At 35.4% G+C, this 27686-nt stretch overlaps 1 protein-coding gene across 1 annotated transcript in view; it reads left to right on the top strand.

Moving 5' to 3' along the window:
• LOC104516143 (dynein heavy chain 5, axonemal-like) overlaps positions 1 to 27130 on the top strand; it is a gene marked incomplete at both ends in the record, with an annotated part of 53162 nt that extends 26032 nt beyond the window's left edge. The window contains 25 exon segments of the mRNA XM_010160371.1: positions 45 to 216; positions 1480 to 1625; positions 3827 to 3959; positions 4479 to 4754; positions 5574 to 5764; positions 5847 to 5946; positions 7320 to 7444; positions 8954 to 9155; positions 9765 to 10000; positions 11783 to 12001; positions 12836 to 12898; positions 13570 to 13808; positions 14642 to 14882; positions 15354 to 15553; positions 16371 to 16524; positions 17199 to 17362; positions 18031 to 18187; positions 19077 to 19289; positions 20060 to 20284; positions 21520 to 21692; positions 22765 to 22943; positions 24470 to 24657; positions 25228 to 25422; positions 26097 to 26231; positions 27023 to 27130. Of these exon segments, the coding sequence (XP_010158673.1) occupies positions 45 to 216; positions 1480 to 1625; positions 3827 to 3959; positions 4479 to 4754; positions 5574 to 5764; positions 5847 to 5946; positions 7320 to 7444; positions 8954 to 9155; positions 9765 to 10000; positions 11783 to 12001; positions 12836 to 12898; positions 13570 to 13808; positions 14642 to 14882; positions 15354 to 15553; positions 16371 to 16524; positions 17199 to 17362; positions 18031 to 18187; positions 19077 to 19289; positions 20060 to 20284; positions 21520 to 21692; positions 22765 to 22943; positions 24470 to 24657; positions 25228 to 25422; positions 26097 to 26231; positions 27023 to 27130 (4434 nt within the window).
• Positions 27131 to 27686: the final 556 nt, after the last annotated feature.

Consider the following 27686-nt stretch of genomic DNA (forward strand, 5'->3'; position numbering starts at 1 on the left):
ATCAGTGTATATTAATCAATGCTTTGAATTTCCCTTTATTTCAGATGATGCTGGCAGAATATAAAAGAATTAAACTGAAAATACAAGAACCTATTGAACAACTGATGGCTCCTCGGTTAGCAAATGTAGATAATGCTATCCAGCCAGGTCTAATGTTATTGACCTGGACATCCTTGAATATTGAGAAATATATTAATACAGTTTTTTACAAGCTAGGTAAGTCACCCTCCTCCTTCCATTAACTTCTGCTTGTTTGTTTCTGTAAAAAGGCCAGCTATATTATTAAGCTCACTGTCTTTTATATGATTTGCACTTAATTGACTTATACATGAAATAAATCAGAATTTTCACCTGTCCTGTGCTTTGTCAAAGCCCTGCTTGTTAACAACACCTTCTTTTGGTCTTGCCTATTTGTCAAATTTTTACTAATACGGATGGGGTGGCAGTTAGGATTAAACCAAGCATAAGGTAGTGTGCATAACATCATGTGTATTCTGACTTCAAAGAATGATAGTTACTTTTTAAAAGAGCTCCTATGTTTCAGATGTTTTCTAATCTTGACTTTTGTCTCTATAATTTACAAACAAGTTCTCTGAGAATTATATCTTGACTGAGTTGACACTGTCACTGCTCAACAGCTTTTCATATTAACCTTTAATTTAACATTACTCTCTTTAAAACTAATGCACACACATCTTAGGCAACAGTTTTAGAAAACAGATGAGCTTGTAGTCTGTTCAAAAGTACAAGATTTTACTGAGGTGTGTGTTGTTCCTGAAGATACCAAGTTCCTTTTGCTGCAGCTCTATTACTACATCAAACATTTTTTAAATGATATAAGTACTTATAGTGGGAATTTTATTTAGTTGAAATGACAAATTAAAATGTATTTTGCATGCTAACTTGACATTACACTCAATTTAATTTTGAATAATACAGTAGTTTGTCTGGAACAGGCACCTTGCTGCTATTTCAATTTCAGCATTGAAAGCAAGTTGCTATTAAACTGTGAATATTCTAGTAATTGTTTTCTGTGAACTGTTATTTGGCTTCTAACATTTTGTTGAAGGATAGATATTTATTTGTCAAAATTTTCTATTGCTAGTAGTTTCTCCAAGTGGTAACAAGTTCAAGCTATAGGAGAAGTATTCCTGGACCTCAACTGAATTTGAATGTTTTTGTGTTTGAAATGCACATATTTTAATTTCATCCTATCTATATTTATAATATTTTGCCTATTAACTTTTAGGATACATGTATAGCATATGCTAGATGAGCATATGTTATGCAAAAAATTAACACTTATTTCAGTGGTGAAGCTTGCCAGAGAAGTTTATATGTTTGAAGTACGCTGGTTAAGGTATAGAGTCATATAAAATTAAATATAATATTTTGCTGAAGTAAAAATGTAAGCAGGATTGCAAAGACTATTGTTTCAAACTTTTAAGTTTTTCTTGAATTGTCTCTTTGATTCAAAAGCTGGGCTGGAGTTATTGCTTGATCGAGTGTATGACTTGATGGAGTTTCGTATTGATGCTGTCCTTCAAGAAATGAATAGAGTGCCGCTCTGTAAGTTGCCAGAAGATGAACCACTGAGCTGTGAGGAATTTCTCCAGAAGACTAAGGTTATTAGATAAAAGTTTCGTAATGATTAAATGACTTTGAATTCTTTTTTTTTTTTTTTAAATATATATGAGATAAAACAAATGTAGAATTAATGAAGCATCTGTGGGAAACTGAAGTAAGGAGATCCCCACTTGCTTTGCTGGAACCTTAAAGAATAAAAATACCAAATGCAAAGAGGTCTGAGCTTAGATGTTCCTTTCTGAGCTTATTCATGCCAAGCCAATTATTGCATGATATTTTTTTTATGCTTTGATATCACTCAACTTAAACGTTTTTCCTCTGTGGTAGTATATTTTTTTGTCATTGATGCTTGTTAGTGCATTTAAATGAGGGAATTGCCCATGTGATGTCTGTGAATAGCTCCATAACAAGTGCACTTCATTGCCTGGGAGAGTAAATACTATGGAAATGATTGTGTTTACTGAATATTTTTGTTAATCTCGAGCTCTTATGAGTTGGCAATGGGATGTGCAAAATATACTCAGAAGTACCTGGGGGAAGGTATTATGGGAATAACCCCTTCCTTCACTCCATCAAAATACTTTTATGTTGAGGAGGATTAACTGCAGTCATGTAAGTTGTTAGTTAGTTAGAAAGATGATTAAGCTGATAATAAAATTGAATGTCAGAATGATTTTTATTAGGCAATGGTGAGATATTCTGACATTTTAGGATATAATGTCGAATTTGTGTTTGCTGCTGAAATAAATTTTGCTTTAGAAAATATTGTAGAAGATCATGTGTATGATCCCCATCCCTGGCCTCTTGTAACCATAAATAATACAAATGAAAGTTTTGTTTTTCTTAGTGTACTTAACTTCTTGGCCTTTCCTCTTTTGTCCCTTGTAACAGCTCACCTTGTTGTTAAATACAAACTAAAATTTAAAATAATAGTTTATGGAATGAATGATATTTTGTAAGCATCACAGTCCATCTCTTTTTTTTTTTTTTTTTTGGTTAATCCTGCTACTGCTTACTGCTTTCCTGATAGGGCTGGTACTAAAACGTATACTAAAACTAAAGTGAAAATAAGTGAGAGTGAGCACAAAAATCTTCTCAGCACTGTTTCATAATTGATAGTGCTTAATGTTGATCTTCTGCAAGAAAACTTGAACTGCTACATAGCAATTACAATACCACAACAGTAACCAGTTTGAGTTAGCAGAGTAAGTGGTATATTGACCACAGTTATGGATACATTGAAAATAGTGACAGTGCTTGTAAAATGTAGTTTTTAATAAGAAGGGACTGGAAATAAATTCTATCACTTACAGGTGTATTTAAGTTCCTAAAGAAATTGCTGCAAGAAAAAAATTATATACCATGGGAAAAACCCCCGAAGTACTTTGTTTGCTAGTTGCTGTGATATAGCAAATCAGATTCTCTATCAACTGGACTGAATCATAAGGAACATCAAAGATTGTGTCTTAAAACTTGGAAAGAACTAAATCTTGCTAATATCTGATTTTTTTCCAATTACTGATTTTTAATTAAATGGCAGTAGCTAGGTTTGATTAAGCTTAAAGTAATAAATAACAAAGAAGAAAAAATTAAAAGGCACTTATAGTTAAAAATTATAATTGGCTAAATCATACTTGATCAGTTTTTCCATAAATATTAAAGAAAAAAGTGCATAATACTTTAATATATTTCTGAATTTTATCAAATCTCATCCTTTGATTCCTTCTCCCCCCAGTTAATGATTTTCTTGTTTATTCTAATAATAAATACAAGTTTTGATATATTTTATCTCCTGTCTAGCTATAAATGTGAAATACGATTTGGTAATACTCCTTATGCATGGTACAGCCAAGTAATGTAATGGCAATGATTAAAAGAAAAGTTAAATCTTTCATGTCTACATTGGAAAGTTAAGAAAATTACGAAGCACTTGCTTTTCGGAGGTCTTTAGTGGAACTAGGCTTTATAAATATTGGTTCATAATATTAACTATGGATGAATGGTGATTTAAGAAACAAGACACAGCAAATTTGAAAGCCATTTATGGTATCTTGTTAGACACAACAAGGAATCCAACGCTAAATAGTTTGGAACAAACCAATTTCAAAATAACATATATTGATCTTGTTTTTCACAAATCTGAGGCCTTGACATTTGTGTTAATGAAGACTGATGTGACCACAAAATAGACATGAGGACTGGGAAAATAAGAACACGTATTTGTTTTGGTTTGATACAGGAGCTCTGTATAAAAGGTTCTTGGACTTTACATTTAAAAAGCTCACTGGTGGAAGATGCTGCTAATGAGCTGATTAACATGTTACTTGACGAAGAGGTGCAGGTCAGGAAAGATAAGAAGTCAGTTGTATCCAGTGGTGAAATAAGAGGAAAATATACAGGTAAGAAGTTTGTATTGTAGCTCTGTGCTTATGTTTCTTTTGCATGGTGATAGTATGTGTTCAGGAATATTGTATCTCAGCTGACTGAAGTATCAATCAGTATCTAATGTCTAATCTTAGATTAGTATCTAATCTAAGTTTTTTGTTTGAATTTGCCTGGGTAATGGATCATCTAAAAAACAACTGTTATCTGCCGTATAGGTCATTATTACTATTCTAACTTGCATGTTGAAATGTTAATGCCATAGAAGCAGGTACTTACAGGCCTCGGTTAACTTCTGGACTTCCTAGAGAAAGAATATGAGAAATAATATCTAAGTTTTGGTGATAGTCATGCTGGTTTGTAGTGAGTAGAGAATGTGGATATGAGTAAAAGAACTGGTAGATTGAGGTACAGATTATAAATGAGTATAATCTGCACTTCTGTAAAAGTTAGCTGTATTTCAGACACCTGTGGAGGTGTTGCTTTATTATGTTTTCAGGTTCCCTAAGTCAATTTAACTAACTAGATTTATGATGTTTTAGCAACAGAAGAAGAAAAAAGATCAAAAAGCTTGACTTCCTCCCACAATTCCAGCGATATATGGGCTGGACTGTCACCTCCAGCAAAGAGGAAGAGAATGGATTTAGAAATGTTAGAGGAAAAAGCCAATGAACTGCTTTCCTACTTCAACCATTGTAATATTGACGCCCTTTTGAAAGTCACTCGAAACACTCTGGAGACCATACGGAAGCGCATCCATGCATCTTCCATGATCAACTTCTTAGGTGGCCATATTGCAATACTTTACTTTCTTAGCCTATCTAAAGAAATACGTAAATGTAATATGCCAGAACTATATAAAAAAGAGCCACATATGTAAAAGAGGAGAGAATGAAAGGAGTTTGAATAAGCTGTCTTGTTAAATCACAACTGGTTACATGGTGTATTTCCAAAGGAATTTTTTTCCTGGGACAGTAGTAATGTGTCATTGCGATGCCATTTCTCTTAGGATTGACTGTACTGTTCTGAAGATGGATATTGCATTTGGAGCTGGACTTGATAAGTGGTTACCTGTTTGACCTTGGCTTTTACATAAAACTGTATGAAAAAAAAAAAAGCACATTAGAGAAATGGGTGTGTTCTCTTTCTCTTGGTAATTGTCTTCAGGTCTTTCTATACATTATGATGGAAAGCTCTTTTGAAGTGTTTTCTTGTTACATACTTTTAAGAAACAAAAATAATGGCATTTGAATTTAGTATCTATAGGATATAAGACAGACAATATTATGAGATTCTAAGGAGTTTTTGTGATCAGTTTAATATACTGACTAGGAGTATAAACCAGATAAAATCTTCTGCTAAACAATGCTTAGCTGCACAGACCAAGTTGAAAAGGAGCTTCATGGAGAGAAATAGCATGACATTTAGTTTTCACTTTATAATACATCTTGTATATTATTCAAGAACCATTTTTTTCTTTAAGAAATTACACCCAGTACTCAACACTAGGATATATGTATTGGTTTACATCTTTACAATGCCTAGTTTGATGTCTTGAAAAAAAATGTGAACAAGTTTTCTTCTTTTTTTTCCCTTTCATTTAGAAAATCACAGTGATTCTATGCAGAAAAAAGGTGCTCATCCTATAATTAGGACAAGTATTAACCTATCTATCCCTAATATTATCATGACACCCTCTTTGGATGAGGTACAGCAGACACTTAATAAAGCTGTAGATTATATTGTTAAAGTAACAAAAGGAGTTGGACAGTGGAGTAAAGAGAGAATGTCCAAGGTTTGTGTCTTTAACAGCCTTACTTAAAGCTGATGTTTCAAAACTAATGCAAATGAAAAATGAAATTTTACTTTTTCCCCAGAAGAAGATGTTAGACAGAAAAGTGGCTGTGTTGCGGTGTGAGAGCAGAGACAGTGATTCTGATGATGGAATGAAAGAGACTGGAAAGAAAAACCTTTATGGTAAAGATGAATTCTGACATCACTGAATTTGAATGCTATGTAAATGACTTACACAGAATGTGTTAAAATATGTTAAATACAAAATGCATCAAAAGCAGTAGAACAAAGACTTAATGGATTTTAAACTACCTCAGAGAAGAAATAGTATATAATAAAAATACCAGAGCTTGTCTTTCTGGTTAGAAACCAGGCTTGTCTGAAGATGGTTTTCTTTGTGTGGATTTGAGTAGGGATTTTTTTTGTGCTTCTCAGAGCTATGCTGCCTTGTGTCTACCTGCAGCATGTGATAAAGCTTGTCTGCTTGGGCAGCATAGTAGAAATTGTGAATGAGATGGAAAACAGTTACAGTCACTGTTGCTACACAAAATAGCTATGATTTGCCAGTGTGGTTAGTGACTTGACATGTTCAGATGCCATCTTAAAACTTGTGCTGAAATTCCTTTAAGACGTGTAAGTTGACCTTAAACAAAACCTGGTATTGAATACAAATGTCTGTATAAATTGCAGTATTGGTGGGGGGAGGATTGTGTAGAGGATTGAATAGACTCAAATTTCTAAAAGGATTTTGGCTTAATTTGTTTTGTGATCAGGCATGGAATGAAGGTGTTGAAGGTATTAATTCAAGGAAATTTAAGATGGTGCCTTTGGTTGCTGGGTTTTCCTTGTCTGAAATGGTGTAGAATCAAACCAAATCACTGTACTTCAGACACTTCCAAAATATATTGAGTCTTTTTAGTTTAGCTCCTTCTTATGCACCTAAAAAGAAGGAAAGTAGTACTTGAGCTGGTTAAGAAATGAAATTGTTCTTTCAAAACTAAGATTGTCTCTTACCTGAGATGAAATAAGAAATGATAATATGTTCAGTCTTGTGGGTATTTGCTAACTAATGGACCTTCCTTGAATTTCTTTTCTTTTGAGTACTGGCTGTGATTATCATCTCTGATTTAATGTTAATTTGTATTTCAGATTGTCAGTTTACCCCACATTATTTCAGAGAATAAAAATCATGTCAGCTCAATGCTGACATATTAGTAAATCGCTTAGGTGAAGTGTACAGGATAAACCTTGGGGAAGGGTGAGAGAAAAGGAAAGATTGTATTTGAAATATTGGAGTGGAACTTGTTCGAAATTTGACAAGGTACCTAGATGAAGGAAGTTTCCTAAAATGGAGAGGTTTATGAATTTGTGGCAATTACATTGGCTACTGAGACTTCTAGTTGCCTTTTTGATTAATAAGAAGGCATAACTTTAAAATGCATGCTTATTGAAAAATGGGTCATTATTTTTTGTCTACAGAAATATGTTTGGCCTAAACAGTGTCTGTCCTAAAACTGCTTTTGTATTTGGATCTGCCTTTTCAGAGAGTGTGTCAGATGCAGCATCACTCAGTTTGTCTGATCCAGTGCAAAGCCAAAACTACTTCAAGAGTGTTTCAGAGAACAAAGAAATAATTAAATTAGTATCTTTACTCAGCACTGCTATTAATTCTACAAAAAGGGTAAGACAATTGAGATGTTAATTTAATATCACTGTCCAAGGGATATTAATGTATTACTTTTAATATCCTCAGGCAATAAGGGCAGGCATGTAAAGCAGTGATTAAACATACGAATGAAAAAGTGTAGGATGGTGGAGGGAAAAAATGCAGCTTCAAATTTGCAAATATGCTTTGAAAGTGTAACGTGGGTTAAGTGTACTCTGTTCAAAAATGTATGAGGTTTTGAATATTTCATAAAGTAGAACTTAGGCCTGATTAAAAACATATCTCCAATCGGTAAAACATCATAAAAAACTCTAGGTATAGTTGAGTTGTGTGTATTTAATATAGAACTGATAGCAATTGTGCAAGTGTGTTAAATGCAGTTTTATTAACATACAAATTCTAATGAAGCTAGCAGGACTTCTGGCCTATTATGAACAGTTTATGAAGGTTTCTGGAAGAAAAACTGGCTGTTAGCTTGGCATTTGTAAAGCGCTGCATAGGATTTGCTGCTGAAGGTTAGGAGATAGCTTTAAGGGATATGCATAGTTTCTTTGCTTTTTTTTTTTTTTTTTATTCTATGCACTCTCTAGTAAACTGTGTGTATTGAGCTGATACTTGTTTGGGGAACTTTTCATCAGTTCCTCCTGGGGTCAGTCCAGCCTTACAATGGAGGCTTGCCAGGGGGGAATTTTTGACTTAAAGCCTTGTAACTTCAGTGCTACTACAGCATAAGTAGCACATGAAATGCAGGCTTGTGCTGAAGACAGAGTGCAGTTGATAATTGTGGATAGTTATCTTGTTTTCTTGATACCAAATGTTTTGTAATTAGAAACTTCTATCATTTAGACATGTTTGAATGTTTGCAAGCACTGTGTTTATCATAAGTCATGATGTGGATTATCTCTTGTAGTAGTAGCAGTCACCTCTCATTTACTTGTTTAATTAGCTGAAGTGATGATGATTTAACTTTGACCTTTTCCTGAACTCCTGAGAACCAGAAAAATGTTTTTGTTGCACACTCTTTAAATGATATTCAGATCAATGATACCTGAATTGGGTCTAGAACTTAATGTTAACATCAGCAATATAATACATGTAAAAAAAATTATAACTTTGTTATTCAAGAGCCAATTGAGTTACTGCTGTTGTTATGTTGGGCCCTGGAGCTCAGGTTTCAGTTGCTAGTGCAATAAGTAGTAGGGAAGGCTGAGTGTACTGTATACTAGTCTTAAAGGGGTATTTTACTTCCCACTGATTCCTAGGATTTTATTGACTGACAAATCACTTCATTGGAAAATACTGTAACTGATTTGACAAACTGAATGTGATTATTTCCTGGCAAAGCTTGTGTTTGCTAATGGCACTTGCTTTAACATAAGTTTACTGTAGCTTTCTGTTTAGTGAGGTGATGCAACCTGCTCCACTATGGACTTCTTAATGTATTCTAATGAGCATACACTAAGAAATATGTATGCTATACATACAACACTGAGAATCTGTCTTTGAACTTCTAATGTGTTTCAGGAAGTTCTTACAGCTTTGGAAAGTTTTAATTGTTACCACCATGTATGGCAGAGGGACAAGGAGGAAACCATTGATAAATTAATGATGGGAAACCCATTACTTTCTGAATTTGAATCTGAAATTCTACATTTCCAAGCCCTGGAGCTGAAAATCAATTCTGAGCCTGAATACATCTGCGTGGGAGCTGTTGCACTGTACACTGGTAGAGTTCAGCTTTCTGCTTCTCTCTAGACATAGACTTTCTTACTATAGGAAGTGGCAATGTGCTTAGTTTTGGATGGGTGATCCAGGTTAAAGCTGGAAAGGAGGAAGAGAGAGAATGGCTGTTTGCTGTTTTGGTTGTAAATGCATGCAGGCAAAAAAGTAATGCAGGGGTGGCTGTGGGGCACAGCTGGAATTTCTTCTCCCACCTGGATACTTCTGCTAACTTATGGGGTGGATGGTAGATATTTTCCTATCCTTCAGTCACTGACAGACTTTGGATTTAGATGAGAATATTAACTAATTTGTTAGTGACGTGTAGGACAGAAATGTCTATAGTGATACATGAACAAGGTGACAAGTGTGCAGGCCAGCCTCTTCTTTCCAGTAGGAAATCTGAGAAGATTAGGAGGAAAGCAATCTGGAATTGCAAGCAATTCTATAAACCACTCAAAGGTTTCAATGTGATTTCATCTGCTCTGTACATGAATGGTTAGACTGCAAACCCAAAACTGGGAGTGAAGAGAACACATATTGAAAGAAGATTAAAAGTGCATCTCAAAAAAATATCTGCAATATCTAATATCTGTTCATTGTTCAATGTTTTCAGCTGATCTGAAGGTAGCACTGAGAGCAGAAACCAAAGCCTGGATGACTTCTCTGGGGTGTCATTGTAATAAGAAGTACCGAACAGAGATGGAAGCAATTTTCACTTTTATAGAGGAAACTGGCAAGAAGTTAAATCGCCGCATCAAGGATCTGGATGATATAAGAATAGCCATGTCAGCTTTAAAAGAGATCAGAGAACTACAGATCTCCATAGATTCTAAAGTTGGGCCCATTGAGGTAGTTAACAAGCATCTTGCAAGTATGGGTACTATTTCAACAGAGCTACTTTTTGAAGCAGGAGGTGGTTTAGTGAATAGTGCAGAAACTGAGTGATTTGAGTAAGAGGAAGATCAGAATACAGATATTTAGTTCAAGAAAGCTCTTGGTACTTTGTGGAATAAGTGTGCATGAAAAGCATTGATTTTTCCTCTTTTTTTTTTTTTACTTTGCTTACAGAAGAGGAGAAAGCTAACGTTAGCTATGAGAATGTGTGAGTGTGACTGCTTTATCAGCTATGTCATAGATTGAAATGACCATAAATAATTTAGCTCTTTAATGAAATTCACTTATGAGAATACATTTAGTGAAAATCTGACAAGGTAGGGACTTCTGGTCAAATGACAGAATTAAAAACAGATAGTAACTGTTTCTCTACAGTCCTGACTGGAGTATGGATTTAAGAATACTGTAGTTTGACATAACGCACCATTGACTAGACATGTTTTTATAAGACATTTCCCTCGTTATTCCTGATTATCCATAATTTTACTGTCAGGGTTTTGTTCTTATTGTTTTAAATTAGAGTAACCTAACACAGAATTCATATCTACCAAATACTGAAAATTCTGATACTCTGCTTTGTCAATGAAAAAAACTGTATTTGCTCTCAGACAAATGTCTTACACCTGTGTTTTCTGATGCTGTTTTCTCTGAGCTGAGGTAAACTACGGAATGCAGAATGTATTTGTATGTGCAAATAATGGAAATTGGCTTGGAGTCCTTCCATATTTTGCAGAATACAGCTAAGAAGGAATGTATCTCTCAGCCTTAGAAGTTGTAAGGGTCTCTCTAGTTGTGTGAAGGAGCGAAAATAGGACAAGTAGTTTATGGTGAAAAGCAAACCATTCCTACATCTGCAACCTTATGTGAAACTGTCATAGGGAACAGGTTCTGTTAGGAAGTGACGTTTTGGAAGTTCCTGCTAAGACCTGTCCTGGTTTGCTATGTTATATGAAGCCAAGGCAAAAGCCCTGGTAGCCAAGGATACCTCAGCTTCCAATTTTACAAGCAGGAGCATCGAGTCCATGGGAACAAGGAGTTGTTCTTCAGATCTTTGAAATGGAGGATTGTGGAGCATTTATACATTGGAGATACAAGTGATTAATATTCTGAGAAAACAAAAGACCATGAAGTAGATTTTTATTTAGATTTGTCATTCTGAATGGTAAATAACTATAACATTTGAAATAGTTGCAACATATTAGTTGTGGTAACTTTTGATTTAGTTTCCTAATTCTTTTTTGTTGAAAACATGAAGTTGGGCTTAATGAAGGTCTTTACTGAATAGTAGTTTGATTCAATTACTTGAAGGCCTCTGCTTAGTTGCTTTCCCATGGCTCACTTACTGTAATATTCAGCTTGGGTCATAACAGATAACTGAAGAAATGGATTGGGAAAATATTCTTATTAAAATGAAACAAAAACCTGCAGTCTTAAGGAGTACTTTAACTGGAAATAGATTTTTAGAGAGGCAAATTGCACTAGGGCAAATAATCTATCTGAAAGCAGAATTCTGTGTGAAAGGTAAGGAGTTAAGGAGAACTAGCTAGTTTTCATTTTTATGTTTCTTCCAGGTTTGTATTAGTTTGCCAGATTATGATAACTGCTGTGCAAAAAGAACAGATTTTTATTTTCTAACAGATCATTCTCTGTTTTAAGAATTCAAAATTTTAGTATACATATATGTGTAAAATTAATTTTAGTTACCATTCTGTGTATCTTGATCCAACCTTTTGACAGGAATCCTATGCTTTGTTAAACAAATATAATCTACTTGTGGCCAAGGAAGAGACAGAGAAGGTGGACACTTTGCACTACACTTGGGAAAAACTGTTAATCCGTGCAAATGAAGTGCAAAATGAGCTCATTGCTTTGCAGCCAAGCTTCAGAGAAGAGCTTATTAGCTCTGTGAAGACTTTTACTGAAGAGTGTGCGCAGTTCTATTCAGATTATGACCAGGCAAGTGTTTGTGGTGTATTGTATTAGAGGAGTTTTTGAAGAGCAGTGAGAGCATGGAAAGATTGTGGAGTTGAGTGATGTGGCACATCAAATGTGCCTCCACTGTCTGAAAAAGATGCTTATTCTTAATGTTGTATTTGAGTTTCCATGCAGAGCAGGCTTTGCTTATTTGTTGTATGTGACTAAAGTATGTAATGCTGGTAATCAGCTCTTAAAGATTAAGACTTGAGACATCCAGGTTTTATGATAAACAACTAGTTAGCATGAACAAATGTGAAGATTGTATTAATGAGAAATTATATTACCATGTAAGAAGCATTTTCTGATGTACTTATATCCAAATGACTTAAGCTCTTATATTCTTTCTCAGCAGAATATAAATAAGTCAAGCTGAACCAGTCTTGTATCATTTTCCAAGAAATTCTGATTTTTACTTGAAAAAGAAGCTACCATTGCCTAGCTTTTACAGTGTTACGAAACTTTAGTATTAAAAAGATATTTAATTGCCTCCTTTGTTTTTTGTTTTCTTTTTTTTGTTGTTTGTTTGTTTGGTTTTTTCTTTGTTTTGGATTTAAATAAAGGGCTTGTTGTATGTAACTGAGTTCGTGGTTCAGTTGTTACCTGACATAGTGATGGAATACTGCAGCTGCAAAAATTTTTGAGTTTAGCCTTGTTGTAGTATGTAACTGAGTTCAGTGGTTCAGTTGTTACCTGACATAGTGATGGAATACTGCAGCTGCAAAAATTTTTGAGTTTAGCATTTAGACCATGCTGATTAGAAGTAAGTTCTGGCAATTTTCACTCTCTAAATTAACTTTTTTTTTGTTTTGTTAGAATGGACCAATGGTGGTTGGCTTAGAGCCTCAGGAAGCAAGTGACAGGCTTACTATGTTTCAGGTACTGTTAATTCTAAGACATTGCTTAATACTTATTACAAGTAAACTAACACCTGAAGTCTCTGAAAATAGAATGGTTTGGGTTGGAAGGGACCTTAAAGATCACCTAGTTCCAACCCCCCTGCCGTGAGCAGGGACACCTTCCACTAGACCAGGTTGCTCAAAGCCTGATCCAGCCTGGCCTTGAACACTTCCAGGGATGGGGCATCCACAGCTTCTCTGAGCAACCTGTGCCAGTGCCTCACCACCCTCTCCGGGAAGAACTTCTTCCTGATATCCAATCTAAATCATCCCCACTTTCAATTTTAACCCGTTACCCCTTGTCTTGTCACTACAGGCCCTTGTAAAAAGTCCCCCCCAGCTTCCTTGTAGCCCCTTCAGGTACTGGAAGGCTGCAATAAGGTCTCCCCGGAGCCTTCTCTTCTCCAGGCTGAACAAGCCCAACTCTCTCAGCCTGTCCCCAGGTGTTCCAGTCAATTTCTAAAGATGTGACTCCAAACTAACTAAAAGTTACTTTTCTCATGAAAAGTGTTGACAAAACTCTTGACAGTGAAAGTTCAGTATCTCCTATATGTCTTTCTAGTGTTTACTAGATTTTAATCACTAATGAGTTCTAAGAATAATGCCAGATCTTAAATATTCATGTTATTTGTTTATTTATTTTCCCCTTAGAATCAATTTGATAATCTTTTTCGGAAATATGTTACCTATAGTGGTGGTGAAGATCTTTTTGGTTTGCCTGCTACTCGGTATCCTCAGCTGTTTGAAATAAAGAAGCAACTGAATCTGTTACAGAAACTGTACAATCTGTATAACAATGTCATTGATACAGTCAGTGGCTACTATGATATTCTTTGGTCAGAATTAGACACTGGAAAAATTAACAGTGAACTTCTGGAATTTGAGAACAGGTGAGAAATGGCTGCTGAGGTAAAAATGCCTAAAATATTTTTGTTACTTCTTAAATATGATTATAACTGGTTAAAACCAATAATCACATCTGAGTATGTATTTGTTCATTGTAACATGAAAAATGTGAATTTTAGGTGAAAAATATATATCCTTTACCAACTTCATATAATGAAGAAGCCTGTTGAGACTAAATGCTGAGGATTATTGTTCCTATGAGAGCTTATTTGTTAAGTTTTTTGATGAGATTGGAATATATGTTAAAATTGCTATTTATTTTGTTCATGAAGGGAAATTTTACTTGTTTGTTGTAATATTATTATTATTCATGAGGGACAGATTTACCATATATGTCTAAGGCAAGTTAGTGAATTGCTGAATAGTTTTCCTACAAAATGGTATCTAGGGCATGCATAGAAGCTGAACTTCTCATCAAATCGTGAATAAAATGATTTAAAGAATTAAACCTGCATGTTCTGAGGAACATGGTTTTTTTCTAGAGCACAGAGCAGTGCATATCATGAGCCTCACCAAAAGATGAAATCAAGATGTAAAGTGATTCTGTTGCTTTTGAAGATTGCTTGGACTAAGTGTATTAGAATTATGCAGCTACATTCCCTAATGGGAGCCTGTAGGTGCCTGCCCAGCTATCAGTCAATGAAATATATGGGAAACAGTTTTTCTCACCTGCAGAATAAACATACAGAATCTTCAAATACCTTCCAAATTCAGGTTACCTCTATGTGCTCTGCTATTAAGACCGTATACTGTTGTTAAATGGGTAACAGAAAGAATATTTGAAGCTACTGAAAAAGGTTGCATTATTTCTACATAGGTGTCGTAAGCTTCCTCGTGGTGTAAAGGAATGGCAGGCCTTTTTTGACCTAAAGAAGACCATTGAGGACTTCAGTGAGTGTTGCCCATTGCTTGAGCATATGTCAAGTAAAGCAATGATGCCTCGGCACTGGAAGCGGATTACGGATCTCACTGAACACAACTTTGACGTGGAAAGTGAAACATTCAAACTGAGAAATATAATGGAAGCTCCACTATTAAGATATAAGGAGGAAATAGAGGTATTGTGAAGGAAGAGAAATGGGTGTATGAAACAGAATAATCTGCTCTAATAGTGTAGAAGTAATCATAGTAAGAAGGAAACCAGAATATTTCTAAAGAAGGAGCAGGGAAATGGATGATCACTTCACCTTTCTGTATAAAAAAATGCCAAAAATGTATTATGGTGCCAACTCCTCTTTTTAAATCATGCAACTTGGTCCAGGAGTTAATATGTGAGGATGCCCTGCTTTGCAACGTTAAAGATAAGAAAAGCAATTACTGTATTATTCTTTTATTCCCTCCCCAAGCTGGCCATATTGTGATGTGGTATACAGATTATTAGCTATGGCGTTTGGTATGTTTGTAGATCTTTCCACTTGATAAGTAATTCCTCATCAGCCTTACTAGAGTTAAAGGAAATTGAAGTTAGATTTGTATATTGGACACTTGAACCATTCATAGCTTGTTTTGACAACTTATTTATTTAAAAGGATATCTGCATAAGTGCTATGAAGGAGAGAGACATTGAGCAGAAGTTAAAACAAGTGATAGCTGAATGGGACAACAAAACATTTATCTTTGCAAACTTTAAAACCCGTGGGGAACTTCTTTTAAGAGGTGACAGCACATCAGAAACCATTGCTACCATGGAGGACAGCTTGATGATTCTTGGCACTCTCATGAATAACAGGTAACAGGAAATGGGGTGGGGTGGGGGATGGGAATGATAAAAATATTGTCAAGAGGCTTTGTTTTACTGAAAAAAATCTTTCACAGAAGAGAAGGAAAATAAACGTCTAGATAAAAACTAAGAGCTTGATTGTCCTTGAACTGGTCATGGGCTGGTTCTCACTGCCTGTATCCCTCCAATAAGTTATTTTGAAACATATGGATTCAGTTCAGACTTCCTGAATAATGAACTGGGCAGTTTTCATCGATGCAGAAAGTGTTGATGGGCTTAAAGGAACACTGCCTGGTTGTGACAGGCATACTATGGGAATTACAGGCACTGCTACTCTGCCCCCTGGGATAGGTCACTGCCTCATGCCGAAGGTGCTGAAAATCACAGTTAAAATGAGCTTCAGATTGTCTGACTTCACATGTCAAAGCCTGCAGATAAGGAACACAGAACCTGATCATCAGGCAGATGTTCAAAAACGGGAGTTCAGTTGATAAGGAACTCTGAGAGTCATGTAGCTTTCAAGGTGTTGCATAGTCCTTTTTTCAATCTACTTTATCTTAAATTGAAATTACATTCTTGCTCCTATTCCCATTCTATTGGACCAGAGCTGCAATACTTACCACGTGTACAAAGCAGCAGGTTGGAGCTGATGTGGTTTGTAGCTGCTAACTAGCTGAATTGAGTCAATTATAGGTTTTTTTTATATAATTTCAGTTGACAAAGATACAAGCAGCAAAATTATTCCTCATCCTTATAAGTAACATGCTGGCTTTTGAGGGACTTGTTTCCTTCTTGAAATAAAGCAAGTGTCTTCTTTTTATTTTAGATACAACACACCCTTTAAGATGCAGATTCAGAAATGGGTGCACTATCTTTCCAACACAACAGATATCATTGAGAACTGGATGACTGTGCAGAACTTGTGGATTTATTTAGAAGCTGTTTTTGTTGGTGGTGACATAGCAAAGCAGCTTCCAAAGGTTTTCAGATATGTCTTTTTTCAGTTTGGTTTTCTACATTTTAAGAATAAATCTTAACTCTGATGTAATTGATGCAATAACATAAACTTAATTTTTTGGTATTCAGCAACATTAGTCTTGCTAAGAAATTAGATGAACAATGCCAACAGAAATATTGTGTTAGAAACACGAATAAAATTGTGTGAGCCAGTTTAGCTTTCTATTTTTAGATTGTAAAATTCTTAATCAACATGTGTTTAATTGTTGTGCCTAGTAGTAGCCTAGCCAGGCTAGCCTAGTAGTTAGTACCTACCCCTAGCCTAGTAGTACCTACCACTAACCTAGTAGTACCTAGGAATCCTTATCTTAAACTCCTCTTATACAGCTTTTCAAATGAAAATTTAGTTTTTAGAAAAAAATATCTTCAAATTTGAAGCATGCAAATCAAGCATAATGAGTTTTCTGCCTTCTTCTCTAAGAATGATTGAAAGAGAAAGTAGAAAGCCTGCTGTATTGTTTAAGCAGAAAGATTTGTGTTTTCCTAAACTGAGAAATCTTTACAAGTTGGGCATGGGATTACTAGTGAGAAGATTACTGATGAGATTACTGGGTGTCAGTTCTGCAAGCAAGTGAATTTTCCCTCTTCTCCCTTCCACTATCTCTTGCCTTCCACATTCATTGCCATTTTTCAACAGGAAGCAAAGCGTTTCTCTAACATTGATAAATCCTGGGTGAGGATCATGACTCGAGCTCATGAAACACCTAATGTTGTTCAGTGTTGCATTGGAGATGAAATCATGGGACAATTACTGCCACATTTACTAGAACAGCTGGAAATCTGTCAGAAATCACTCACAGGGTAAGAGTACTAAAAGACAACAGACTTGGTCAGATGGTTGTGAATTGTTTAACTATGGAAAGAGCAATTACCCGAGGACTGTCCCATGGACTTTACAAAGATCATGTTCTTATATTCTACTATGAGTTCAGTTGAACTGAGCAAACAAGTAAGCAGAATGATACAACACCTCCAAAGAAATTGTTGGCAACTCACTGATAAGTGTTTGATTTGTGACTAAGCTGTCACTCACTGTCTATATCAGTTGAAACAAAAGCTTGTTTCAGCCTAATTTCAATCCAGAAGGCAGTCTAGATATATATATGTCCTATTCAGACCCTTCACAAATGTGGGAGAAATTCAGCATGAGAGACCTAAATAGCAAGTAACAGACTTAATGTAAAAGCATTTTATTTTGGTTCAGATTCTTTTCTTTTTACTGGCGCTTACTTATAGCAGATGATAAAATCTTTCCATGAAATAATTTCTGATGCTAAAAGAATAGCTTTAAAGCAAGTGCTTAACATGAAAGTATAGTGGATAATAATTGTTGTTATTGCCACTGTTAAATGCTGCGATGATACAATGTGAGAAATGCCACCTTTAAAAAGGAAAGGATGTATAAATTAACCTAATTCACTTACCATCTACCCTTCCCCTCCCTCGCCCCCCAATTTTTTAAAATGCAGGTATCTAGAGAAAAAACGCCACCTATTTCCACGATTCTTCTTTGTGTCAGATCCTGCTCTCTTAGAAATTCTTGGCCAGGCATCAGACTCTCACAATATACAGGCACATCTGCTGAATGTCTTTGACAACATTAAAACTGTCAGGTTCCATGAAAAGGTATGTACTACCCAGACCTCAATGTACATTCTTTCAAATTAACAATGCATGATACTTTTTATATAAGAAAGATACCTTGATTCATAGGTTATTCCACTGTTTTACCAAGTGCATCAACTGTTTGTACCGTGTAGGCTTTCTTCATTCAAGATTTGGTTTCATATCCTCATTTGCATCATAGGAAAACTGTATATAGAATAGCAAAACAAACAAAAATTTGCACCAGTGATTTGGTTTCAGAAAAACCCCCACCCAGTTCTGTCTTCTGTGGCTTCATATAGGCTAGCATCCTCTCAGATAAGGTTTGGATTCTTTATGAGCATATTTTTATTGTTAGATTGCCTGTATTTGTACTTTTTAATTTTTTTTTTTTGATTGTAAGAAGTGTATCTAGTCTCTCACCTGTTACTAAATTATTCTTAATATCCCTTCAAACATTCTGTTTGAAGAACAATTTTCTTATATACTTTATAAGCATTTTCTTAGAAATTCATTGCCTCCCCATGCATTTGAAATTACTTTGATTGACATATTCCATAACTTTCGCATGTCCTTTATTTTTTATTGTAAGGTTGTAAATTTTGTTAGGATATTAACCCACCAGTAATGAGGGAAGGTATACTTTATTGTGACTGGGAAGTGGATTGAAACTTAAGTGAAATTTAGGAATTATATTGCTGTTTGTCTCCTTGTTCAGATGTCAGTGTTTTATTTAGTCTTTCTGCACACCAAAAGTAATGATTTAATTGTTTCTGCATTTCACCTCACAGGTTGGTATAATCTTTTAGTTACCTAAACTGGCCTAATGAAATGATGGCATGAAGATCAGACACCTATGGTGAAGACAACAATCTGTAAACACAAAATGTTCTTGTTTTGCTTTTATCAGATATACGATCGTATATTGTCGATTAGTTCACGAGAAGGTGAGACTGTAGAGCTGACTAGACCTGTAATGGCTGAAGGTAACGTGGAAGTTTGGCTAAATTCTCTGTTGAAGGAATCCCAGCTGTCACTCCATCACATTATTTGCCAGGCAGCTGCACAAATCCAGGAAGCTAGTTTCCAGCTGACTGAATTTCTTTCTAGTTACCCAGCCCAGGTAAAATTGTTAAACCAATAAAGAAATGTTCACAGATATGTAGCACACTGGTGTTTGTTTCTTGTCTTTGCAATCAAAATCGCAACTGGTGTTATAATGCAAAACTGTTATTTAATATTATCTTAATCAATTCAGGCTTTCAAGTTACACTTTATATATCTGAAACCAAAAAAAGCAGACTTGAAGGTCTTGTTCAAAAATAATGCTGAATGCAATAAATTAATGCAATGGAGTTAGCACTATTTGTTTACCAGCTCAATACTTGATTAGTCTGATGGAAGAGTAGTAAAATTGTATGTTTGTTTATATATTTGGGGAAACACTCAGGATTCTCAGGATAGTGCTTAGGAAAAATTATTTTCATAGTAGAAGCTTCTTCCCTTGTGTTCAGGAATGTTGTTGAGGGAATAGTTTGTGAATTATGGGAAAAAAATCTTAAATTTGAGGCATTAATTATTCACTGATTAGTTATTAATTATATAGAAACTATATTAATTATATCTAGTATTTATGTATGCTGTAAATTATATTGAACAGTTGTATCAGCAGTGCACTGTAGGCAGTATCTACAACACTTAAATGTGGACTTCACTATGTGGTTATGAATGAACATGTAAAACAAAGGCATGGGTTGAATGACCTCTGTATGGATGCACACAAAATAATTGTAAACAAATAGTAGAAGAACCATTACTTTATGTTATCTGTGTCTGTGAATGTGCATTTTATGTGAAGAAAATTATGAAGCATATACTTCTTTTTTTCATAAGGTTGGGTTGTTGGGGATCCAAATGATTTGGACAAGAGACTCAGAAGAAGCTTTGACTAATGCCAGGTATGATAAAAAAATTATGCGAAAGACGAACCAGTTTTTCCTGGATCTTCTAAACATGCTGATAGATGTGACAACAAAAGACCTTAGCCCAGTCGAGCGAATTAAATATGAGACATTAATCACTATTCATGTGCATCAGAGGGACATTTTTGATGGTCTGGTAAGTATTGAAAAAATTACAATGACCTATCAGGTGTTTTCTATGTAAAACAATGTGAAAGGACAAGAGAAAAATATTACTATACCTGTGAAGTCCTGCCTCTTTAGCTAATTATTTAATTTCAGGATGGTAATAATTATGTGACTTGGAGTATTATAAAAATGCTGATGTTGCTTCAGTCCGTGTCTTAGTTTTCCTTTAAGTAATTCGGTGTGTTTTTTCCCCTACAAGCAGCAGCAAAATTTTCACATATTGTGTTACAAGTAAATGTCCTTTCTCTGGACTACATTGTGAGTCTCAAGGATTAAATAGAATGAAGGTAGAGTTATATAACAGGAAAAAGTTTGACATTGTTTGAAGCTGCTATCCCCTGTTATAGTTTCAGTAGCATACCTAAATATTACTTAAGGATTTATTTATTCAATTTACGCCTTCTCTTGCTGCCACAGGATACTAAAATTAGGGAAATGAAAGCATTTACTCTTTAAACAATCAAATTTAAAGGCTAGTATACCCTTTTACCTAAAGGAAGCTATGGACTTGACTCTGAAACCAAGCTGCCTGAGAAAGTTACTGAGTTTTAACTCACTGCTGATAGGCAGACACCTATTTTTTCATTGTAGAACCAGTTGTTTAGATTTATAATCATGTTATGTAAAATATAATTTTAAGATACAACCTGCAGGGCGCTTTCTTAATCCTGTTTTAATATTCAACTTGTCAACTTTGAATTACTCTCAGCTCTGTTGAATTTCTTGAGTAATATCTGCATCGTGGCACTGTCTTGAAATACCTTTTTTCCGGTTTTCATGTGGTTTCATACAATTTTCATGACATTTTTAAAAATCAAGAATTACATTACATGCTTCCTACTAATATGTAAAAATAAAATGGTAGAGATGAGTAAAAGAAATGGCAGTTTTAATGTTAACTGAACTTAATGACTTTTGTTTGAGGTTTATGCAATGTTCATTTGTATTTAGAATTTTGACACTCACCTAAAGCCTGAAGTTCCTTTGCTTTAGTATTGCTTTCAGGGACAGCAATAACACAATAGCAATTTTTGTGGTAAAAATCAAGATAGGCTCTCCACTGTTCTCGTGTTACTAGCTATTCTTATGCCTCTCATTGTGACTGCAGTGCTGCTTTTGCAGTACTACTTAGATGAGATAATATAAATGGAAAAGTAAATGTTAACTGTTAATACCACAGCCTTTTGTTCCATCTTTTCTTAGTGTTGCATGCATATCAAGAGCCCTACAGACTTCGAGTGGCTGAAACAGTGTAGATTTTATTTTAATGAAGACTCTGATAAAATGATGATTAAGATCACTGATGTGGGTTTCACGTACCAGAATGAATTCTTGGGCTGTACTGACAGGCTTGTCATAACACCTCTGACAGACAGGTGATTTAATTCCTTTATTCTTTGATGCTAACGCTAGGCTTTTATGAGAGCAATTTAGTCATTCCTTCTGGATGCAAAATAGATCTCTGCAGAGTTTATCCTTCACAGTCTTATCAAAGTCAATAATTTTACATAGAATACATGAATATTTTTGTTTCTGTGCCTTGCAATATGAATAGCGTCCAGCTTACTTTCTGCTACATACTGTTGTGATCCCCACTTATATGATGTGTGGAACCCTTATCTTGTGTACGTGAGGCTACTATACCTGAGGATCAGGTACCTCCAACAGATAAAATATGCAGAGAGAGATACAGAACAAAACCAAGTGTTTCCATATAAGTGAATTAAAAAAGCTAAGGAAAAATAGACAGTTAAAACAATTTAATTCAGCTACAATAGATTAGAGGTCTTTGGTCTAAAAGGATGTTGAAAAAATTGCAGTCCTATTAACAAGGAGGTCTACCTACCTAACTGGAAAACTACAAATAATGCTTTATAATCTATCATTGGCAAAATAATTTATTTATTTTTTTTAAAATATTCCATACAGGAAGTTCTCTTTAGATATAACTGTGAGCTGGTGTTTTAATGCATGACACACAGAAGTTTCATTTATGAAAATAGGATGCACTGTATGATCAAATTTTAAAAGTGGATAGAAAAGAAAAGTTAGCTATCTTTCATTATTGTACTCCACAGTATAATGTAATTCAGACTGCTTCAGTTAAAGTAATGCAGGCACTAAGCTAACCAAACTAGATTAGGCAGCATGGCTGTATCTGCTTTCTTCCTTTCTCGTGACCTTTCAGGTTGTTGATTATTAAGGATTATCTATTCTTCCTCTTTATGTCTGAGGAGATGAACCTTAATATTACCTGCATTAGAGGCTGCGAGAAGGGTTTTCCTTCTTACTGATTTAAAGTGTAATTAAAGGCAGGCCACTTCAGTGTTTCCTTCTCTCTTTAAATCAGACCATCCTCATGTAACACGCTTGAGTAAGTTCCTGTGGCACTGTACAGAAAACTGTGCCCTGGAGCATATTAAGTGATGATAGCCTGTTGCCTTTTAGATGTTACATCACTTTGGCTCAAGCTTTAGGCATGAACATGGGCGGTGCACCTGTGGGACCAGCAGGAACTGGAAAAACGGAAACCATCAAAGACATGGGACGGTGCCTTGGAAAATATGTCGTGGTCTTTAACTGTTCAGACCAGATGGATTTCCGAGGACTTGGGAGGATCTTCAAAGGTAAGATGTTGGCCAAAAGCATCAACTGTATCCTGGAATGCATCAACTGTAATATAAGTAACTAGTCAAAAGAAGTGATTGTCCCACTATACTCAGCATTGGAGTGGCCTCACCTCAAGTACTGTGTACAGTTTTGGGGTTAACAATGTAAGAAACATATGAAAGTATTAGAACATGTCCAAAGGAGAGCAACAAATATGGTGAAAGAACTAGATGGCATGACTTATGAGGAATGTCTGAGTATACTAGGTTTGTTCAGCTTAGAGAAAATGAGACTGAGGGGTGCCATCATTGCTGTCAAGAAATTCCTCATAATGAGGAGCAGGGGAGAAGATGCTGATCTCTTCTCGCAGGTGTCTGGTGATTAGGACATGAGGGAATGGCTTAAAGCTGCGTCAGGTGAAGTTCAGTTTGGATATTAGGAAAATGTTCTTCACTGAGAGCATGGTCAAGTACTGAAACAAGCTCCTCAAGGAAGTAGTTAGGGCTCCAAGCCTGTGAGTGTTTATGTACTCTTAGATATATGGTTTAACTTTAAGGTAGCCCTGTGTGGAGTCAGGAGCTGGACTTGATTGTCATGACTCCTTTGCAACTCAGGACATTCTGTGATTATATGATTCCATGGACTCTGTGAAAATTGCAAATGCTAAGAGAATGTCTTTCTAAAGCAAGGTCAACACATAATCAGCAGGTGGTTTTCAGCCTTTCAATAAATGGAAGTGATTAATATTTTTTTATGAAGTTAAAATACACTTGCAACACTGTCTCCAAGAAATAGAGATGTCTGGAAACATAAGACAGTTTAAAAAGGATACATAAAGTCACTTAAAATAATTCAGGAGGACTTCCAGTACAAAAAGAAAAAGCTGTGAAATTTATTGCTGAATGGATGGAAAGTTCTTATCAGTTGAAGGAAGTGCATTAGTAGCACTACATCTGTTAAAAACAACTGTCACTTATGTTAGCTGCAGGTGACACTTTTATAGGCACTTAAAATTGATACCTGTCAGTCTTGTCAGATGTTGAATTAGAGATCAAGTGGAGGGCCTTGACTATTGTTTTGTAGTTGACAGTGTTGATGATTTTTTAATTTTAATTTTCCCAAAATATCTGAGGAAGAATGCAGTTCTGGCACAGACAGCCCCTTAACTTCTTTCCAGGCAAAACCCAACATTTTTATTCGTTTTAATCTCTACACAAAAAACTATTGGCAACCTACCTTATTTTCATAGAGTTATTGCAGGGATTTCTTTAGGAGGGTGGGGAAGAACAGGAAAAAAAATTCCAGCTACTGAGAGAAGGAGCAGAAATCAAAGGGAGTAGCGTCCTAGGCAAGCTTGAGGACTTTTGGAACTTCGTGAATTCTTGCTTGAAAAGAGTTGAACTTTTTTCTCCTTGTGCCTTTCCAAACCCTCAGAAATAATCTTGATTTTTGAGGTAGGTTAACTCATTTTTGGCTTATGAATTGCACCATAAAAGGGTTAGCAACATAATGGTCAGATGCTTAGTTGCTTTTCTCTTTGAAGGTCTTGCTCAGTCTGGCTCCTGGGGTTGCTTTGATGAATTCAATCGTATTGATTTACCAGTACTGTCAGTAGCTGCACAACAAATTGCAATTGTGTTGACCTGTAAGAAAGAACTTAAAAAAAGCTTTATTTTTACTGATGGAGATTATGTGGAAATGAATCCAGAATTTGGCATCTTTCTTACTATGGTAGGTATCTAGTTGTCTTCTAATATGCTGGTGATTGTACAATAATTGTTTCTAACCTGGTATATTAAATATATTTGCTAACTCTTACGTCGCTCAGCTCTTAGAACTCACTGATGGTTTGAGAACATTGAGCATTACTACAAAGACAGTAAACAGGGTCTTGTTTCAATGACATCAAGCACATGCAATTAACAAATGCAAACAGCATTGTAAATACAATTTTTTATCTCAATGTCAGATTCCTTCTGCATGCTACATTCTCATTCCCAAAGTAAACGTTTTGCTACGAGTACAGAAAAATGGCCATAGAGTTAGAAGTATCCAGTAAAAACAGGACCTATAAGACAAATGCAGATATAAAGTGTTTAAGTGGAACATTTTTCATACCTCATGGATGCAAGAGAGGTTAAAATGCTGTATAGATATGGTGGTAAATCTGCATGGCAGTAAATTTTTATCTGTGATTCAAAGCCAAAAAGATATTTTTGTCTAACCAGATTACATGTTCCTTTGCTGATTCTTCCATTTGTGCAAGGTGCAGTCAACTTCATAATGTGTTCTTCTCTCCAGAACCCAGGATATGCTGGACGTCAAGAACTTCCTGAAAACTTGAAGATCAACTTCCGTTCAGTGGCTATGATGGTTCCTGATCGTCAAATCATAATTCGTGTCAAATTGGCAAGTTGTGGTTTTGTTGCTAATGTTGTATTGGCGAGGAAATTCTTTACACTGTACAAGCTATGTGAAGAACAACTGTCGAAGCAGGTGATTATTTTCATATGATGAAAAAATATCTTAGGGAAAAATTATATATGGTGTCACAAATTATTAGCATCTAGATGAAGAAAATTGAAAAGCTCATGTTCACTATGTAAGCTAAATGACACTTGCAGTTTAGTAGTGTAGCCCTCTGCAGTCCTGGAAGATTAACTCTTGCTACAGGTTATCTGCACAGGGATGGAACTGCTATTCAGAACACTGCTTATTACTAAGATTTAGCTTTACTGAATGGTGGTGATTGCAGCAAATAAAGGGTTTATATATTAGTTGGTCTTATAGAGTGCATTGAGAGGCATTTGTTTTGTGCTGCCTGTGCTTGCTTATATGTTTCTCAACTAAAGTCAATTTCCAAGGCTCACAGAGATTTCAAAATAATCCTTCTAGACTATTCCTTAATTGTCCTTGGGAACCTTATTTTGGTTCAAGTACTTGTGATTACATTATGTTTTTCTCTTATGGCTTACAGTTTAGCAGATGGTAGTAGAGGTGGGGAATGAAGCTGCCCATCGTCATACAGCCAGACTAGTTGTTGGGTGTTAGGAAGCATTTGTGGCACATGCACTACTCCTCGTAACTATCCATAACTTAAATGATAAATAAGAATTGTTTCATCCTTGTTAACTCAGGGAAAGACTTCCTAAACTTTGCATATTTTCTAGGTGCATTATGATTTTGGCTTGCGGAATATATTGTCAGTGCTACGTACATTAGGAGCAGCAAAAAGAGCAAATCCCACAGACACCGAATCTACCATTGTCATGCGTGTGCTGAGAGACATGAACCTGTCTAAACTAGTAAGTTCCAAGGGTCTGGTAAACTAATTAAACTGTATTTTGGAGCTACGTGTTTTTTTTATGGAAATACAATTTAAATCTGTTAAGGTGATCACTACAAGATTGGATGTGGCCTCTACACTGAAGCTAGATTGGAAATGTTCCATTCTCTAGATGGTCTTGAGTACTGGTTTTGGCTGGGATAGAATTAATTTTCTTTGTAGTACCCTGTATAAGGCTGGGGAGGGAGTGAGCCAGGGCCTGTGTGGTTCTTGGCTGCCTGCCCAGGTTAAACCACAACACCTTCAATTGCTCAGATTTTTCTTTTTTTAACATATTGCCCCTGCTACCTATAGAAATAAGTGAGCAAACAGAAGTCTCTCTAGTAAACTCCAGAACCTTTGACCTAAACTATTTAGTCACTCACTTGAAATAATGTAATTTGTAGTAGTGAGTACCATCTCATCGGTCGTAAGCAGCTAACAGAATCTATTCTGTTGCTGTGATACTTCATCTGCTTTATTATCTTTTCTCCACCTTAGACAATTTACTATTTGTATAAATATTATTGCTAAAATCTACTTTAATAAATTCAGTCTCTGTGTTAGTGGCATATTTTTAATAACTTTTGATTATTGGAAGAAGCATCACATGATCTCCTGCTGTGTCCTGCTAGTGTTTAGCACCTAGAAAGTTACTATAGATAGTTCCTTATGTTTTCAAATATTTCTTTAGCTCTGCAAGAGTTAAGGATTGGAGTTTTTTTAAGATGCAAGAATAAATAAAATAGGTTTTCCCCTGATTTTCACTAGATTGATGAAGATGAACCCTTATTCCTGAGTCTAATAGAAGATCTGTTTCCAGATATCCAGCTTGATAAAGTAGGCTATCCTGAACTGGAAGCTGCCATTGACAAAAAGGTAATGGTTTTTTTGATCTGTGCTGTTGTGGCACAACTATCATGATGTGACATCTAAGGAAATTATTGTTGTTGAATCTACCCAGCTATTAATAATATGTTTTATTATTTAGAGGAAAAGTAAGCTTTCCTATAAATCTCTACCATTGGTATACATTACCCTTATTCTTAAGGATGTCACTAAATTGTGATTGTAGTGTCCTGTGGCTTTCTTGTGAGCAATTGTTGGTGACCAGTTTGAAAAATGCATGTATATACACTTGCCTTATGTTGCCCAGGATTTAATATTTGAATGAAGTCTAACAATCGGAATATAAATTTTAGAAAAAAATTACCTAAAATGACATTGCATCTATTTCATCTACCATTAGAGTTTCTTGGAACATTTCAATAGGGCCAACTTTAGAACATCATTGGGGTATAGAAGGCCAATGAAGTATGTACACTTAAATGATCATGCCTATTAAACTTTCCTCCAGAATTTCAGTAATTCCTCAGATAATTATCTAATAGTTAAACAATTAAAAAAAAAAAAAAGTAAGCCCCCCCCTCCAAAT

Source organism: Eurypyga helias, unplaced genomic scaffold (assembly GCF_000690775.1).
Source record: "Eurypyga helias isolate BGI_N326 unplaced genomic scaffold, ASM69077v1 scaffold20841, whole genome shotgun sequence".
NCBI classification, from domain to species: domain Eukaryota; kingdom Metazoa; phylum Chordata; class Aves; order Eurypygiformes; family Eurypygidae; genus Eurypyga; species Eurypyga helias.